We start from the raw sequence: 18,949 nt of genomic DNA, 5'->3' as shown, positions 1-18,949 counted from the left end.
GCCCCCCTTTTTTCATATATACATTTTTTGTTTTTTAATATGTATTGGACATTTTAAAATTTGTTGAAAGTAAGGGTCATTGAGAAAATTAAGTATGCAACAATTTCGCCCGTCCCGGTGGTCAGATTCCATGCACTGTGTAACGGTCAATTTGTTGCCTCGTTAAGCCTGCCACTTGACCAAGTTTGACCCAACTTTGACCATGAATAACTTTACCATAAGAACTTGTATTTGAGTGTCATTTACACCGTTGGAATCAGGAAGACAAGAACTACGATCTGGTTATGGTTTCACTTCCATCTAACAACTTTGTTTTTTTAGCTATTTTGAGCCATCTTTGAACTTTGAGCGTTTCTGGAGCTACCTGGATCAAGGTCCCTGGTTTTGATTATAAAGTGTCATATATGTCTTTTGAGGTAAAGGTCTTGAAAATACCCATGTTGTAAATCATTGTAAAATTCAGTCATGTATGGGCTATTGGGATCAAGTCATGCTATGTATGTAATCGCATTATGTTAGGACATTGATGTAAAATTTTGGTCTAATATGTAAACCCCATGTGATGGGTAATTGATGTAATCATGGGAGCCTAAATTCATTGGTCATAGAAAAGGTCATACTTGGTTGAGTCATAAAGTCTTGAAATCTATTAAATATCTTCAGAAGGTTCAATATATGATCATGGGGAGCATGGTCAGTATGCATGTTTCATGATTCAGATTTAGTAGCTTAGACCTACAACGATCAACACTACAAATAAAGTCCTTCATTAAGCCCGGTTCAGCCCTTTTCCCTTGATGTCAAAGGGGGAGAGAACATTGGTGTTTGGAAAGAGGTGTTTTAAGAGAAGTATTAACGTTTGTAGGTATTTATAGGTGGTGACCAAACACCAAAGTGGTTGCCATCAAGTCCAAAGGGGGATATTGTTGGCATTATGGCTAACGTGTTGTTCTTGATGGAAACCTGCTTAATAAAGATGTACTTGATGTCAACATTAATGAATGTGGAACTAATGAAGATTGTTAAAGATGCTACAAATACTATAAACAGAGAAATGACAGTTCAAAGACAGATGGATGTTAAAGGTGAAGTTTAAATATACATAGATCCTATGAAGAAGGGTCGCGTACATACAAAAGTACTATAAGTGAAAGTCACATACATAATTTGAACCATGGTAATTTGGATACCATGGGTCATTACCATGGTATTGGCTCGTAGTAATGATTGGGATAACAATTATTTGATCTCGTCAAAGAATACTAACAACATTACCAAGGGATTTATCTAAGGTATTGGCCAAGGCTAAAGCTATATAAGGAGATGGAGATTAAGGTGTTATGTGTGCAAGTGATGGGTAATTTATGTATGATCTGATATACAAGAAGAATGCACTATGAAGCATGGAGAAGACTCATATCTAAAAGATCTGAAGATATGTTGACATATATGCTTGATTGATTTAGTTGTTGCAAATTTCTAAGTAGCTAATAATGATGGATTTGTAATTATGATGATGCTATAATATGAATGTGTGACAATAAATGTTACAACATGTGATTTGTGTGAAAATTTGGGAAACCCCAAGTCCTATTGCAACAACTAATATTATTTCTTCTATTTGTTAATTTACTTAAACAGATCATTTGTTGTGTGCTATGGAAAATATCAAAACAAATAAACTGCAACCTTCAAAAAATAAAGTATTGCGGAAGAGATAAAAATGCTCAAAGAATAGATGTGCACACACAAAAATACACAAGTATTTTTGGACAAAGTCCCTAGAAGAACCCAACTCGGGAAAATTGGTGCAATTAATAAGGGTTTTAATATTATGCAATAGTAAATTTGAGTACAAAACTATGGACGATGTAATCTAACAATCCATATAGAGAAATGACTGAAAGAAATTCTAGTGAGAAAAATCTCACTCCCACTAACAATCTGACACTAACCTTGCCTCAAGGTGAGCTGCTCTCAGCTGCCTCTACGTAGTCCCTGCGTTAGCCTACATAGTGTTGTGTTCCACAACTTGGACCAGGGTCTCTCTCGCTAACTAATCAACTAATTTTTGGAAGATTGATTCTCCTAGCCTTCGGGCTCCCACTCAGGCTTCTGGCACTGAACCACTGCTTCTCCCCAACAAAATATAGATTCCACTCTGAAGCATTGCACTGTCTCTCTGCTTTGCGCTGCCTCTCTATGGCACCCATTGTCTCTCTGCTATGCACTTACCAGATTGGAAAATATCCCTCCGACCTTACTATCCTTGCCCCTCTCTCACTACTTCGATCTTACTAAATCACCTCTGGAAACTTAGTGTTGCTACTCTAGAGATTGATTTCCCACCAAAATCGAATTTCTAGTGTCTCAAGTGTGTTCTCCAACTCCCATCGAATTTCTTCTTATAGTCTCTCATTGAGACATCAACAACCAAGCTTAAAACATAATTGATGTCTAAGATTGACTAGAACTCTATCCATCTCTTCTTCTAGAAGATTATCACTATGAATTAATTAATACCCTTTAATTAATCAGTTTTCCTAAGTTTAGACTTAGGAACCATTAAAAAATATTAATTATTTTAATTAAGTTGTCTCTAGGTGGAATTTCTAGAAACTATTTTTGGGTTTTGGAGAATACATGTATTTTAGCCTCTCCACCAAATTTCGTGGCTAAAACACAGCCGATGCTACAAAAACTAACACTCCATCTTAGCGAGGAGTGTGTTCTAATGCTGCAACCCACTGAAGAAACACTATGTCTCTGCACCACCCCTTGTCATGTTGTTGATGTCTGGCTACTCTACCCATCACCAATGCACAACTCTGATATGAGCTGCATCTGTGTTGTTGATGACCTTGCTAAATTGCTGCTAGCTACTTCATCAGCATTGCAAATTCCTCTCATTTGTTGCTGCTGCAACTCCAACATCTGCTGCTAAGAAATATCCAGCAAACTGAACCAAATGTGGTTAGTGTGATGCATCTGTCACCTAAGTCCTAACTGCTACTAGAATCTACATTGTCAGTGAAGCCTCTGTGTTTCTGTTGATTCTGCATTGTGCCAACTACACTGTTGCCAACTCTCTTTGTGTTGCTCAGTCTCTGACCGCTACTAGCTACTACATCTGTCACTCTAGCACTTGACTGCACCAACTACCAGTGGTTCATCCTACTACTGCATTTTATGGGCTCCCGTAGCAAGGTATTGATTCATGAGGTGGACCTCCTCAAGAATTCTGCCCAACCTGTAGCTCTATGGGGCTACAAAACCAAATCACGCCAACTCACTCTTGTAGGTATATCCATGATCATGGAAAACTCTTCCTCCAATCTGGAGGATAGCCTATCGATTTCTGCGGATGCAGGTTACTGATCCTACTTCTTCTCATTGTCCTTCTTTCTGAGAGGACATTGAGTGTTGTAGTGGCCAAGCTCACCACATCTAAAGCATTTGACCTTGGAAATGTCCTTCTTCCTCCTACATTGCTCCTGCTGCCCCTATGATGTGAGGGCCACATTCTCTTCTTCCTTTATTTGCTTCGTCCCACTGCTACTGTTGGTGCCACTGAACTCAATCCATGTCTTCTTCTAGAAGATTCTCACTATGACTTAATTAATTCCCTTTAATTAATCAGTTTTCCTAAGTTTAGACTTAGGAAGCATTAAAAAAATATTAATTGTTTTAATTAAGTCGTCTCTAGGTGGAATTTCCAGAAACGATTTCTGGGTTTTGGAGAATACATGTATTCTAGCATCTCCAAAAAATTTCATGGCTAGAACAAAACCTATGCTACAAAAAATAACAAGTTGTGGTTGCATCAAAGGTATGTTTCAATGATTTAAGATCTATACACTGGTTTTCTTTTGAATCGTCACGTACATAATAATATTTGTCTTTGTAGCGTCATGTATATATTTTGAAATATGGTCTTCAATATATTGAGATCTGTACTCGGGTGTTATGCATGGTAGTTTCATACATACGATGATACGTTTGATGGATGTCACATATATGTTCTATACTTTGTAAATGCGGTTTGATAATGACATTTGACAAGTTCTGTTATGTTTGTTGTTGTCTGTCAATGATGTCTCTATTTTGATGTTGTGTGTATGAAAATGTTGATTGGGTTGAATGTGTAATATTGATTCGTAATTATTCTACAGTGAGGTGATCTATGATTGGTTCAATGATATGCAAATGATCTATGTGTGGTTCAAGTGTTGATTCAATGTTACAGTGATTCAATGATTCAATGTTTATACTCATAAAGCTATATGCAGGTGTTATATATAAGAAAGTGTATATATGTGGGTATGCTTCAGAAAAATAGCGTATAAATTTTGAAGTAAATATGATCAAGGTTTGCAATAACAACACTTTGTTTTTGTGATGGTTAATAGTGTATGGATTGGTACATTTATGAGTGGTTTTGCATTGGTATGATTTGGTTATGATGGTTTATATCTGTTATGATTTGGTTTGATCGAGTTGCAATGGTTGATTGAGAGTCATTTCAGTGATTGGTTTGTTGATGTTATAGTGATTCAGTTGGTTCAATGATTATTTTTCAGATTCAGTATTAGGTTTGGTATTGAGCATAATGATGGGTGTGGGTCCAATTTGAAAATATGATGAAAGGTGGCCTACAAGTTTGATTTTTTGAGCCAGGTGGATACAATATGAAATATTATGAAACACGGTCCATAAGGGTGTTGAGGGTTGGATCCTTCTATAAGGCAGTCAAAGCTTCCTTCCAGTAGTAGCTGGTAAACTTATTCATGGGGTAGGTGCTCCCTTCTGGTAGGAGTCGGTAAATGAGATCAGGGGGTTGTAGCTCCCTTCCAGTGGGTGCTGGAGAACGAGTGGAGGTTGTAGCCTCCTACAAGTAGGTTCCTTTGTGATGGTAAGTGTATGTGCCAGTGTAATATGTAATGAAGCTTTATTTATAATAAAATAAGAAGATAGAGACGACGATAGCGATGGTTTTCTCCCACATTGGGTTTCCACCTAAAAAATCTTGGTGTTCTATGTGTGTTGCTTATGTGTTGTAATTTATCTGTTATTTACAACATAATAATGGTCAATGAATTAATGATGCACTGGTTAAAGTAAATCACTGATGAAAGATTTATCAAATTAAGTTAATTGGATATACGTTGTTTTCTTTTACAATATTTGCGTACATACATTGGTTGCATGAAGAACAATAGCGTATAAAATTCAGAATAAGAAATGAAAAAGTTAAAGTGAGTTAAAAATACTAATTCACCAACCCCCCCTTAAGTATTTTTTCCAACACCTGTATGAGTTTTCACCTAAAAAGCTTGTGTATCTTTGTGATGTGATGGTTTCTTGACATGCTATTGATATGATGGAAACTTGATGATGCATTATTATAGTTGATGACATGATGCTAGCTTATGATTCATCGACATATGATTGTTTGATTATGAAAATTTGTGAAACTGTAAAATTGACCTCACACTGATTCACCCCCCGCCCTCTCAGTGTGAAATTTTAGCTAGCAAGTTATACTAGATCAAGTCATCTTTAGAAACAATTAACTACTAGAAGATAACACACTATGGGGATTTTAAGATAAATACATTCTTCCATCATTTATTAAATCTTCAACAAATAGATCCAATTATAGAGCATATTCAACATTTCCAAACACTAAGTTTAAAGGTAAAAATGGATAAAATATTTGATTTGTTGATGGGTACTTTAAAGGAAAGCATAAAAAATGAAGTATGTATTTTTGACATAGAGCATGCTTTCAAACTGATAATAAGGGTTGGAAGTAAAAATATGGTTAGTAGAAACTTCATGTTCCTTCTCTTTATTTGCATGTTCTTTCCCAATTCTTTTTCAACTTCTTTTAATTTATCTTTCATTATTTTTTCAACTCCACTTTGTGAACTTAATTGAGTGAGATTATCTGAAAAAATACTTCATCTCTTAAGGTTTGAATTTTTAACAAGGATTTGATTTAGATTTTGTAGCTTCAACATGTTATCGTCTTTGATATTTGGAGATCTCCCTTCCACTCTTGAAGCACTCCCATTTACAATTTTAGCATTCATTGTCTATAAAGGTATTTTTGCCTACCCATCTTGTTCACTAGGTGAACTTCCTACCACAGTCAATGAAAAACATTTTCTTATATTATTACTTGTCATAAATATCCAAACATAAATATTCAACTAACCCAACCACATTAGAAAATTTGGATGATGTACATGCATTGGCACTATTTTTATAAGTGGACCAGTGTATAAAAAGTGGAGAATGGTGGAGATCGGTGTATATCAATCACATTTACTAATGTGATTGTGCTAGTTGACGACAACATGATTGGAAATGATTAGTAGACCATGGTTGAGTATGGTTGACTATGGCTAAATTGTTGAAGTTATTGTTGAGGAGGTTTTATTATGATCAACATAGCATTGACTATCAATGACCATGATGTTCCACATCAAACTATAGTTGACTATGATAGGTTATGATTATCTATGGTTGACCATGGGTGTCCATGTTTGAGCATGATTTATGATGACTAACAATGGTTGACTTGGCTTGGCATGATAACCATAGTTTGACCATGTTGATCATGGGTGAATATGGTTTGAAAAATTTGACCATGGTTAACCATAGTTGTCTATAATAGATTATGTTTTTTCATGTTGACAATTAAGCCAATTAATGGCCATGATTGGTCATGTTGAGCATGGGTTGAGTTAACTATGGTTTACTGGAGATGAGTATGGTTGACCATGGTTTACTATGGATAACCAAGGTTATTTATGGTCAAACATGGCTAACAATGAGTGACAATGTTCTACCATGTATGACCATGGTTGTGTTTCTTTAGTCATGCTTGACCATAATTGATATCGGTTAAACATGGTTGACTATGGGTGTACATGGTTGATCAATGTTGTTATCGTTTACCTACAAACAACTATGGTTAACAATGACTACCCAACATGCCCATGTTGAATATGGTTGAACATGTTCAAGCATATTGTCCATGGTTGACCATGGTTAATGACATTGACCATGCACAACATAGTTGAACATGGTTCAATCATGTTTTACCTTAATTGGCCATGGTTCCCTAGGTTATGTATGAGGTACCATGTTTGATTATGGATAACTAAGGTTGACTATGGTCAACATATGGTTGGCTATGGATAACTAAGGTTGATTTAGGCTGACCATTATTGACTATGATTGATCATTACTGATGTTAGGCCCCTATACTACTAGTGTAACCCCTTATTGTTATTAGTAAAACCCACTTATTATATTGATGTACCCATGTAGTGCCCATATTGTTACTATTGTGCCCCATAGAAGCCCACTATTGTTATTATTGTGCCCTTACATTATTATTGTTATGTCGGCTCTGATTATGTTATGACCCCTTAGACTCCTATATATAGAAAGGTGGTCTTTTCATTTGTATCATCCTAGAATTGTTCATTTATGTAATGTAAAGGAGGTTTCCCCCTCGAAGAGGCTGAATTATAAGGCGTTGATCTATATTTTCTATCTTTTCTTGAGCTGGTTTCATAACATTTGGTATCAGAGCTTGGATTCTAAGGTTTCGTTGCTCCAAATAGGTCATCGTGGAATTTTCGCTATAACTTTTTTCTGCGATGTTTCAGAAGCTAACAAAAAACCCATTTGAGAAGAAATTGCGCTAAACCTCAGGTCTGAATTTCAGAGCTTTTTTCACTATATTTGTGGAGATATGATCTGAGGAAGTTGGTCTTTATGCATACTCTTGAATTACATTCCAAACAGGTGACCTGGGGAAAATCATCATAACTTTATCTCTGAGCATCATATTGAAATTTCGTAAGAAGGTATAGAAAGAGGACGGACTATAGTTTCTTTAATATATTTTTCAGTGCCAAAGGACGAAAAAGTGATACGTGGAACTTCATACAAGTTCACTCTTCTGGAAAGGTCTATAATCAGGTCATCTTGGGAGATTGTGCATAACTCTTTCTTGGAGAATCTAATTTGGATCAGACTGGTGGAATTGGAAAGAGGACATGGAGGTCTACTATGGGTCACAATTTCAGAACTTAAAGATCCAAAAGTACATATTTATAGTCGTTTCAAGATCAAGCTCCTGAAATCAAGAAAAAGCAAGATGAGGAAGTTTTATGGCAAGGATCCGGTAAATTGGATACTTCAGATGGAGCAATATTTTGATCTACATGGTGTACCACTATTACAAAAGGTATGTATTGCATCTTCATATTTAGAACCGGATCAATTTTTATGGTATGAAGGGCTTTGTTCTCGTAAACAACTTGTTATGTGTTCAATTTTCATGGAGGAAATGATAACAGATTATGAGGATACAAAGAGAAACACCTTCTTTAGAGAAACACCACAACAATTGGAAAGAGTAAAAGGGATTTGTGACATAGTGGAAAACAAAATTATCGAAATCAGGAAGCATACCCCTCAAAGCTATAAAGATGGAAGTGTTGTTTCTCCTAGCCTTCCACAACCTACAAGGGTTACACCACAACAATTGGAAGAGAAAAGAGAAAAAGGGCTTTGTTACAATTGTGATAGCAAATGCACTAAAGGTCATAAGTGTGCTAAGAAGAAATTATTTTACATAGAATATTAAGAGGAGGAAGAAAAGGATCAAGAAACATCAAAAGAAGAAGATATATGCCAGGACCCCACCCCATAGAAAGAAGAAATGAATCAGACCATTTCTTGTAAAGCATTGGCAAGAATTACCACTCCTCAAACTCTCAAGATAGGAGGACATATCAAGAAGAAAAAGGTGCAAGAAGTGAAAGATCACATCGAGAAAGAAGAAATGAATCCAACCATATCTTGTAATTCATTGGTCGAAATTACCACTCCTCAAACTATCAAGATAGAAGGACATATCAAGAATAAAAATGTTCAAGAAGTGAAAGATCACATCAAGCATCAAGCAATGAATCCAACCATATCTTGTAAAGGATTGGAAGAAATTACCACTCCTCAAACTCTAGAGATAGAAGGACATATCAAGAAGAAAAAGGTTCAAGCAGTGAAAGATCACATCGAGCATCAACAACAAGTTCTCCAACTTTTAAAGGATAACGCCACTTCGGTGAAAAATCAAACGAAACAACACGTAGATCAACATCGTAGTGAAAAATGTTTTGATGTAGGTGACTAGGTATTTTTACTACTAGATCTCAAGCAAGCTATTTATGAGAAGGAAATGTTGGCAATACTACATGCACTTAAAAAATGGCAACCTTACCGAATAGGAAGACTCTTCAAGGATGAGGATGTGGAAGCATTGTTTTGTGCTATTTCTATTATCCAACCATATTGGATAAACGAAGAAAGGGATGAATGGAAGAAGGACGAAGAAGTATGGCCACTTATTCAAAAGTTTCAAAAGATCCTAATTCAAACAATATTGCCAGAAATTGAAGAGGAAGGAAAAATCATATTGGAACCTGGAGTATTCAAGAAACAAAAACCCGACAGCTACGAAATCAATCAATTTCAGAGTATCTCATCAAGTGGAAGAAATTACCCGCTAAATATTCCACATGGGAGGACAAGAATTTTATACAGAAGCATCAAGAACTACTCAAGCGTTGAGGAAAATGTTTTTTGAAGGAGAGGGGCATGTTAGGCCCCTATACTACTAGTGTAACCCCTTATTGTTATTAGTACAACCCACTTATTATATTGATGTACCCATGTAGTGCCCATATTGTTACTATTGTGCCCCATAGAAGCCCACTATTGTTATTATTGTGCCCTTACATTATTATTGTTAGGTCGGCTCTAATTATGTTATGACCCCTTAGACTCCTATATATAGAAAGGAGGTCTTTTCATTTGTATCATCCAAGAATTTTTCATTTATGTAATTTAAAGGAGGTTGCCCCCTCGAAGAAGCTGAATTCTAAGGCGTTGATCTATCTTTTCTATCTTTTCTTGAGCTGGTTTCATAACAACTGATGATGGATAAAGAGGGTCAAGGATGGTTGATAATGGCTAATGATAATTGATAAGGTTGACGATGATTAACCATGGTTGACCAAGGGTTGATCAATATTGACCATTGGTGACTATGGTAGGGCATTGGTTACAATGGTTAACAAAGATATATTATGGTTAAATATAGTTGGCCATTGATGACCATGTTAACTATTGTTGACCATGGTTGAACTTCTTTTCCATGTTTGACCATGATCAACATGTTTACCCATGGATGATATTATAAGAGCATGGTTGACTATGGTTAATGTGGTTGATTATGGGTGAACATGGTTGATTATTGTTGGCAACATTTAATTATAGTTGAATACGATTGATCTTGTTGACCATGCTTTAAAAAGTTGTTGACCATGGATGTCCATGGATGATTGTGTTGGACACGGTTGATTATGGTGACCATGGTCAACCAGTACTTATTTGTTTCAACCAAGATTGAATATGGTTGACTATGTTAGGCTATGTTCGACCAGGTTGATTATGGTTTATTATGGTTGACCATGTTTGACCTTGCTAACTATGGTTGACCATGTTTGAACATATTTGTCAATTAACACTATGTTATACCATATTTGTCCATGGTTGACTATGGATGACCATTATGACATCATCACATTGTGACACTAAGATATGATTGTCACATTGTGGCATCAATTTTTTAATTAATAACCTTGTGATGTTGATTTTTGGACATTGCATTATGACATGGATTTTTATTCATTGCATTAAAATCTTGATTTTATTTGTCACATGTGACATTGTTATTTGTTTTTCACATTGCAATGTTGAGTTCAATTCATCACAACATGTCACTCATTTTTTTTGTTATGTTGCAATGTTTATTTTTGTTCATCACATTGTGATTCTAACTTTTTTCTCATCACATGAAATGACAATTTTTGTTCTTCACATTGCACTACTATTTTTTTTTTCACATTGCAATGATGCTTTTTTATTATTACATTGTGATGTTGATATTTGTTTGTCACATTGTGATGACAATTTTTTGTTCATGACATGCAATGCCAATTTTTGTATAACACAATGCTAGAAAGATTTCCATTTGACACACTTCGAGTTGATATTTTCTCGTCACATTGCGACATTGATTTTAGTTCATCACATGCAATGTCAAATTTTGTTCAATGCATTGCAATATTGATTTTTATTTGTCACATTGTGATTTCAACTTTTGTCTCACATTCAAAGTCAACTTTTGTTTATTAGATTGTGATGTTGGCTTTCATTCATCATATTGAGCCATAGTTTTCTTACTCATCACATTGCAATGCTAATTTTTTAACATGGTTGATCTTGTTTGAACATGGTTATCTATGGTGAACAATAGGTGTTTACGGGTGAAAGTTGTTGACTATGGTTGTCAATGTTTAAGTATATATGAATATGGTTTGACCATTTTTGATCTAGTTTGACCATGGTTCACCATTCTTGAGTTGGTTTGACCATTAGTTAGCTAGTGTGGCCATGGTTTGACCATTATTTGGCTAGTGTGGCTATAGTTATTGTGTTGACCATGGTTGAGCTTACCGTAAGATTAACCACTATTTTAAAATTAATCACTAAGTAAAAACAATTCAATAAATATTTCAATATGATTCGCTATCTCACTTATTTGACATCAACACACTTGAAATCACTCTTAAGGAAAATACATAAGGCAGATGTTAGAGAGCACATAAACTCTACTTAATGTTTATTATTAAGTATATTAAACATTAAATATTAATTAATAGTTGACATGATTTACTATGGATGCATATGCTCATGTTGAATATGATGAGTATGGGCATTATCCCTAAGGTTGATTATGAGCATGCTACACGTGATGCTTATGGTTGACTATGGTTGGCTATGGTTAACCTTGCTAGCCACAACCAACCACAACAACCAAATTGACTATGGTTAAGTATCGTTGACTTTCATTTGTTACTATTTACCTCTAGATAGACCATGGTGTCCATAGTGACTATGGTTGACAATGTCAGCCATAGCCTACCATAGTTGACATGTGTTAATGTATAGTTAATATGCCAATAGTGTGTAAATTAATGTAATATTAATGTGTTAACGTGTAAGTGAATGTGTTAACGTATAGAGTAGTGTTATTAATGTATAAATGTGTTTCACATAATGTAAATCAATATATTATTAATGTCTATAATTATCGATTTTTCTATATTTTAATATCCAATTCATAAAATAATGCATATTTATCCATCAAACCATATTATTATTAAAACTTATTAAACATTATCATTATTATTAAATATTATTAATAAAATTATAAACCTTATTAATAATTAATAATGAATTACCTTATTAATTGATCCTTATATTTTTATAAGATATACAATATAACATTTTATGTTTGTTCCTTATAAAAATATAAGATATAAAAAATAACATTTTATGTTTTTTGTGCAATTTGTGTGGAATTTAATGAAATCATACAATATATAATAAAAATTATTTGGAAACAAATCTAAATCATATATTTTGAATGGATTGGAATAAAGTATGAAATAATAATCAAAATTGCATTTAAATCACGTCACAGACTTTTAATTATTCAAATGATCAGAGAATATGAATGATATTAGTTATGCAAACAGAGATAAGAGTTAACGTGAAACAATTGACAAGAACAATGATACATTAACGTGCGCGCACACACACACACATTATCACTATAAATGAATGAGATGTTGTAGATGTTCACGCAACAGATAATTAAAATGTTAGCTTAAAAAATTTAAATTATGCAATGTTTTTAAGATAGTTACATCTAAACTGACAACAACACCTCAAACACTCTTTTAAATTCTAAAATGAGAATTGTTCCATAGCTATAATGCACGCATAAATACTTCAACCGTGAGAGACACAAAAATTTAGAAATTCAACATTATTATTATTATTGAAATTTAGAAATTAAACCTTATTGTTATTATTATTGAATCCTATGATTATAATTTTTTATTAATAAAAACATTTTTAACTTGGTATAATTATTACAGATAATAAGTATTCACTTTTGTAGTTAAGTTATATATTTCTATACAATATTTAAATAATTCAAATTACATATTATTTAAAAAACATTATTATAACTATTGTAGTATCTTTAAATTACAAAAGTTTCCATATTTGATATAATAGTTGTAATAATAAATGGGATGAAGGGGAGGGAAAGATGGAGTCGGGGGTTTCTGTATGGGATCCGTCGTGGTTTAGGGTTTTTTGTAGGTTCGTGAAGCACATTTACAGCTAGCATTATGGTACCTCGTCACACTTACCTACCCATATGCCTCTGACATTACCTTCTGCGTTGCCAACAAACTGTCACGGTTAACACCTCCTCTCAACCGTTTTAGCCTCCCCTACCCCTCCCTGTTCGTTACTATTCCAGGTTATACAGCGACAGGCTCCCCAACACTTCGAAGGCAGCTGGCATGGTTTTTTAGTGATAGTTATGGAGGACATAGTTGATTATTCAGTGGACCCTTTGGAGGGAATCTCTATTTGGACACATCCTCATACATCCCCGGCAGGCGTCTTCTCCTTTGACTGTGAACTCTCTGAGGCCGTCAAAGCGCTGCCATCAATCTCGGGGTCCAAGAGCTCGGTTATTACCCTCCAAGAGATCAGCCCCATCCTGCATGACCTCACGGATCAGCCTCTGTCGCCCTCTACTCTCTAGTTTGTGGATCATCCTCTGAACCCTAGTAGTGAAACCCTACCAGTGGGCCTCACCCCTTTTCCTCCCTCGGCTGGCTCTCGTGCCCCCTCGGTTGCTCAATCCCACATACCTGTGACTCAAGTTGTCGCCTATCAACCCTCGCTGCCTTTTGCCGCTCCCCCGTCTGGCAACCTCACTAGAATTCCTCCCTTATCTAGTGTCTTCACCTCAGCGCCTAACCCAGACTCTACTATCTCTGGGACTCGCCCCCCTTCGACTGACTCTCAGCAACCCTCATCTGATGATAGGACCAGGCCATAAAAAAAAGGTGTTTGAAACCTAAGGCCTATGAGGTTTTCCTTAGGCTAACCAAGGACACACAATTGTACAATTCCATGGACACAACAGATAGGGTTTTGGTGGGTTGTGTCAGGGGACGCAACTATATCGTGGCAAGACTGAAGCAATGGGCATCTGAGGTATGGGGTCATCACCTGGCTGAACCTCCATTCATCCAAACTTTTGTCAAGGGATGGTTTTCCCTACGCTTTGCCAGGGTTGAACACACAAATTGGGTGCTCTCAACCGTCTGGCACATAGAACAGGCGTCGGTGCTCCTCCGCAGATGGACTCCCCTGTTTGATCCTGAACAAGAGCGGCTTGAAGCTGGCCCCCTCTGGGTCTGTCTTCCTGGGTTACCATTACAGTTCTGGTCTGAGGATGTCTTCAGACGTATTGGGAATGCACTTGGCACTTATTTAGAACATGATAAATCCTACCTCACTACAGGGAAGATGGCCTATGCCAGGGTCCTGGTACATTTGGATACCACTAACGGATTACAGGAGTTCATCACTATTCAATGGAGGAATTTCTCTTGGCGATAGACATTGGATTATGAAGGAGTTCCCTTCAGATGCAGAATATTCCATAAGGTAGGGCACCTATTTCAGGATTGCCCTCTTAATGGCAAGGCTCACACAAGGGATTTTAGAAGGGTGATCCCACCAAAGTCACCATCGAAGCCATGGGAACAACCCCCTGGAGCAGACTTAGAGGTGCAAACAGATCCAGATTCAGTAAAGAAGACCCCCACACAAGTGATCCTGAAGAAGAAAGGTAGACCACCTATTCAGCCACCCTCTCCTCCTCTCACAAGGGCTAGGGCAGCTACCGGGACTGCAATGCTTCGGGTAAGAACTCTCCCTCCGCAATTTTTTCTCATCTGCTCTCTAATGCAAATGGTAATGTTTCTTCTGCTTCTGGCATTATTCATGGCTTGGTAGGACTCTCTTTTCCCCCACCTCTTTGGCCTGCTCCCTTAGTCCCCCTCATCTACTTTCTCTACCATTACCCCTTCGCTCCTGGATCCCCCTCCCCTAATCACTCTACACCCGAGTCAAGGCCTCCCTCCCTGCGATATCAGACCCGATCCAAGGCAAAAAGATAGGCTCTGGACCACATTGGATTAGACCTGATTACTTCCCCCTTCCCCCCTAAACTTCCTCGTGGTCGACCCTCGTCTCTCTCCAAAGCACAGAGCCTAGCTGGAGATGAGATTGCTTCTGGCAAACAAGCAACCATTCATGGGGCACTTAGAGCACGGACCCCCCTGAAGGAGCCCCCCCATGAAGATAGTCTCCTTCAATTGCAGAGGGCTCGCTAGGCCCGATAAAAAACTAGCACTTCGAAGAATGATAGCTACAGAACCGGTAGATGTCATTTTTTTACAGGAAACTCTAGGAACAGCTGAAGCCATCTCTCACCTACTAGAATCGATGCTCCCCGGATGGAAATTTCTTGGCCTTGATGCCAATGGAAGATCTGGTGGAATCGCCTTAGGCTTCAATCCATGCACCATTATTCTCCGCAACTGTTGGGGTGGATCTAGGCATATTGGGGCAGATTTGTTCATAGCTGACCTAGGATTGGAGATTCGGTTTTACAATGTTTATGGGCCATGCCACCATCGGCCTGAATTCTGGGATCATCTCTTGAGCTCTGAGCTTCTTCAAAAGGAATACCTTATCATGGGAGGTGATTTAAATTTCTCCTTAGGCCATTCTGAATCATGGGGACACCGAGCACAGAGAGACCCCCTATCTGATTATTTTGAGAATGCTTTGGATTCACACAACTTGATAGATATCCCCTCTGCAAAGCTGCAGCCCACCTGGAGGAATAATAGGATTGGGGATGACAGTCTAGCTCGCAGACTTGATCGATTCCTGATCAAGGAAAGACTGCTTGACCATGGTCTTAATCATAGACAATGGGTGGGATCGGGAGGCATCTTTGATCATTTCCCTATATATATGGAAATCTGTGGAGGGCAGGGGAAACCTAAGGGTCCATTTAAGTTCTGCTCTACATGGTTAAAAGATGCTTCCTATATATGCATGGTCACAAATTTTTGGAAGGGAAATCCCCCAGATGCTGGAGGAAACATAGTTAAAGGTTTTGCTCACAATCTCACCAAGCTGAAGAGGCTTTCTAAAATATGGGCACATAACAAGAGGGTCAAGGATGATCAAACCCTGAGGAAGGCAGAAAGTGAAATAGCAGAATTTGAAAATGATTAGGGGGGGATATACAGCTCCATAGAACACAAGGAAAGAATCACATCTTGCTATGCAGCTAGAGGGAAAATCTTAAAGGACCGTGAAGAAGCTTGGAGGTTGAGGAGTAGGGCGATCTGGCTACAAGAGGGTGACGATAACACTAAATTTTATCACAAATATGCAAATGGGAGGAAAGCAATAAATTCCATCTTGCAGCTCTCGGATGAACAAGGCCAAACTGTAAACACTTTCCCTTAGCTGGCTTCATTGGCATCCTCTCATTTCAAAAAAAAATTACAAAGCCCCCGTTGATGTTAACCTTGCTGAAATAATTCAAGTGGATCATCTTTTTCCACGCATTGTGGATCAGGAGGATTTTAGGGATCTGACTATGGAAGTCTCTCTAGGGGAACTGGAAGCCACTCTCAAGTGTTTTAAGAAAGATAAGAGCCCTGGGCCGGATGGTTGGTCGATAGAGTTTTATCTAGATTTCTTTGAGATTCTCGGCACAGACCTCCTCAAAGTCATTGAGGACTCTAGACATAATGGCAAAATGCATGCTCCTTTCACCTCAACCTTCATTGCGCTCATCCCCAAGACCGATAAGCCAACCACCTTTGATGACTATAGACCGATTTCATTGTGCAACTGCATTTATAAGATCATGGCTAAAATTATAGCCAACAGACTGAGACCTATCTTATCCAAACACATATCTCTGGAGCAATTTTCCTTCCTACAAGATCTCTAGATTCATGAAGCCGTGGGAACAGCTCAGGAGGTTTTGCACTCTCTGCATGTCAAGAAAATCAAAGGTATGATTCTTAAGGTAGATCTCTCTAAGGCTTTTGACAGAGTTTGTTGGTTGTACTTAAGAATGTTGTTAACCCACCTAGGGTTTCCTTTTGCTTTCATTAAATGGATTATGAGTTGTATCACTAACATACCATTCAGTGTTCTGGTTAATGGAAGTGATTCTCCCTTCTTTCATTCTAAAAGAGGCCTACACCAAGGATGCCCTCTGTCACCATTACTTTTTCTCCTCATTATGGAAGGGCTCAACAGAATAGTCAAAGAAGAATTCAGAAGGGGCAGATTGCAAGGCATAAAAATCACAGATGACTGCATCTTGACTCATCTGTTATTTGTGGACGATGTCTTGATATTTCTCAATGGAGGCATTGGGGACCTGACGAATATGAAGAATACTTTCTCTCTATTCAAATCAGCCACTGGAATGACTATTAACTGCACCAAGTCTACTCTAACAGTGGCAGGATGCTCCCAGCATGAAATCCATTATGCTCTTCAAAGATTTCAGTTCTCCCATCTGAGACTGGAGGAGGGTCTCAAATATCTGGGATACAAGTTGAAGCCCCTGGGTTACAAAATAGCAGACTGGACCTGGCTTATTGCAAAGATGGAAAAGCGACTCAACATCTGGTATCATAAATATCTATCTAGGGTAGGCAGGCTTATTCTCATTAAAAGTGTACTAGAGGCTACCCCGGTCTATTGGATGACCCTGGCATGGATTCCCAGGGGCATTCTCTCTAGGATACAGGCCTTATGCTACAGATTCCTTTGGAAGGGTAGTCAGACAGGGAAAAAAATTTCATGGGTCAAGTGGGACGCTCTAAACCTGCCAAAAAAATGGGGTGGCTGGGGCATTAAGAAGCTGGAGGATTTCTCCTCAGCACTGGCAGCAAAACTTGGTTGGTAGCTCATTACAACTAGTAGTCTTTGGAAAAAGGTGGTTGTCTCCAAATATATTTCCCCACTACAAGTGATGGACTGGCTAAGACTACCTCAAAGGCTCTCCACAGGGATTTCAATAATATGGAAGGCTGTCATCAAGTCTATGGACTCCATCAGAGCAGGTATTACTTGGAAAATAAAATCTGGATTGGCTGTGAGGATTGGGCTGGATCCATGGATTGGTTGTGGTAATACTCACAGGCTACTAATAAAACTCACAAAACACCTCAATGCAGCGAATATTACTCACATTAGTCACATCGCAGACTCTGAGCATACTACATTATTTCAGCAAGCATGGAAATCAACTCACCATCTGAATATCCCACATCAGTGGACTCAAACCTGGAATGATTATATCGAGGCCCTTACAAAAGCACACATCCATATAAGTGAGGGTGAAGATGAGGTAATCTGGGCTCTTTCGAAGACTGAGAGATACTCACCTAAGGAAGGCTACCTTGTGTTGGTCGAATCTCGCAGACCTCTAGACATTGAGTCATGGTGGAAGAATCTTTGGAAACTAAAAGCACCTCCCAGATGTAGACTCCTTATGTGGACAATTTTAAAAAATAAAATCCCCACAAGAGACAACCTCCTCAAGTGTTCCCAATATGGTCCATATTGGTGATGTCTCTGTAAATGCTGCAATGAATTGATCCCTCATCTTTTTATAGAGTGCACAGCTGCACAAGAACTATGGAAATCTATTTTAATATCGGTGGCACCACAATGCAGGTGGACGGGAGCATCTATCATAGAAGCATGGTCCGATTGGTGGACTAACGCTATCCCGACCAAGCTTAGGAACCTACCACTCCTCGTTTGTTGGGCTCTCTGGATCACAAGGAACAGACTCATTTTCCAGAAC

The 18,949-nt window shown here is 37.7% G+C and overlaps 2 protein-coding genes across 2 annotated transcripts; both read left to right on the top strand.

Annotated features, from left to right (window-relative positions):
• Positions 1-14,154: 14,154 nt before the first annotated feature.
• On the top strand, positions 14,155-16,341 carry LOC149200267 (uncharacterized). Its single transcript, XM_089400892.1, has 3 exons — positions 14,155-14,574; positions 14,713-14,952; positions 15,493-16,341. Exons 1-3 carry the CDS (start codon positions 14,155-14,157, stop codon positions 16,339-16,341), a joined length of 1,509 nt encoding a protein of 502 aa, XP_089257018.1.
• Positions 16,342-17,368: 1,027 nt separating this feature from the next.
• Positions 17,369-18,043, top strand: LOC149200266 (uncharacterized). The gene has a single exon (XM_089400891.1). The coding sequence runs from the start codon at positions 17,369-17,371 to the stop codon at positions 18,041-18,043; it is 675 nt and encodes a 224-aa protein (XP_089257017.1).
• Positions 18,044-18,949: the final 906 nt, after the last annotated feature.

The sequence above is a fragment of the Pinus tabuliformis genome, chromosome 2_1 (genome assembly GCF_031772625.1).
Source record: "Pinus tabuliformis cultivar Carrire ecotype Pingquan chromosome 2_1, CPIR1, whole genome shotgun sequence".
Taxonomy (NCBI): domain Eukaryota; kingdom Viridiplantae; phylum Streptophyta; class Pinopsida; order Pinales; family Pinaceae; genus Pinus; species Pinus tabuliformis.
Note: the sequence above shows the minus strand (reverse complement) of the source record. Positions and strands in the feature narration are given on the sequence as shown.

Excerpts from the sequence above, each read along its gene's own strand:
- LOC149200267 (XM_089400892.1), top strand. The coding sequence starts at position 14,155 with ATGGACACAACAGATAGGGTTTTGGTGGGTTGTGTCAGGGGACGCAAC. Across the intron at positions 14,575-14,712 it reads TGGCCTATGCCAGGGTCCTG|GATTGCCCTCTTAATGGCAA; the intron begins GTACATTTGGAT and ends CACCTATTTCAG. Across the intron at positions 14,953-15,492 it reads CCGGGACTGCAATGCTTCGG|GAAACTCTAGGAACAGCTGA; the intron begins GTAAGAACTCTC and ends ATTTTTTTACAG.
- LOC149200266 (XM_089400891.1), top strand. The coding sequence starts at position 17,369 with ATGGAAGGGCTCAACAGAATAGTCAAAGAAGAATTCAGAAGGGGCAGA.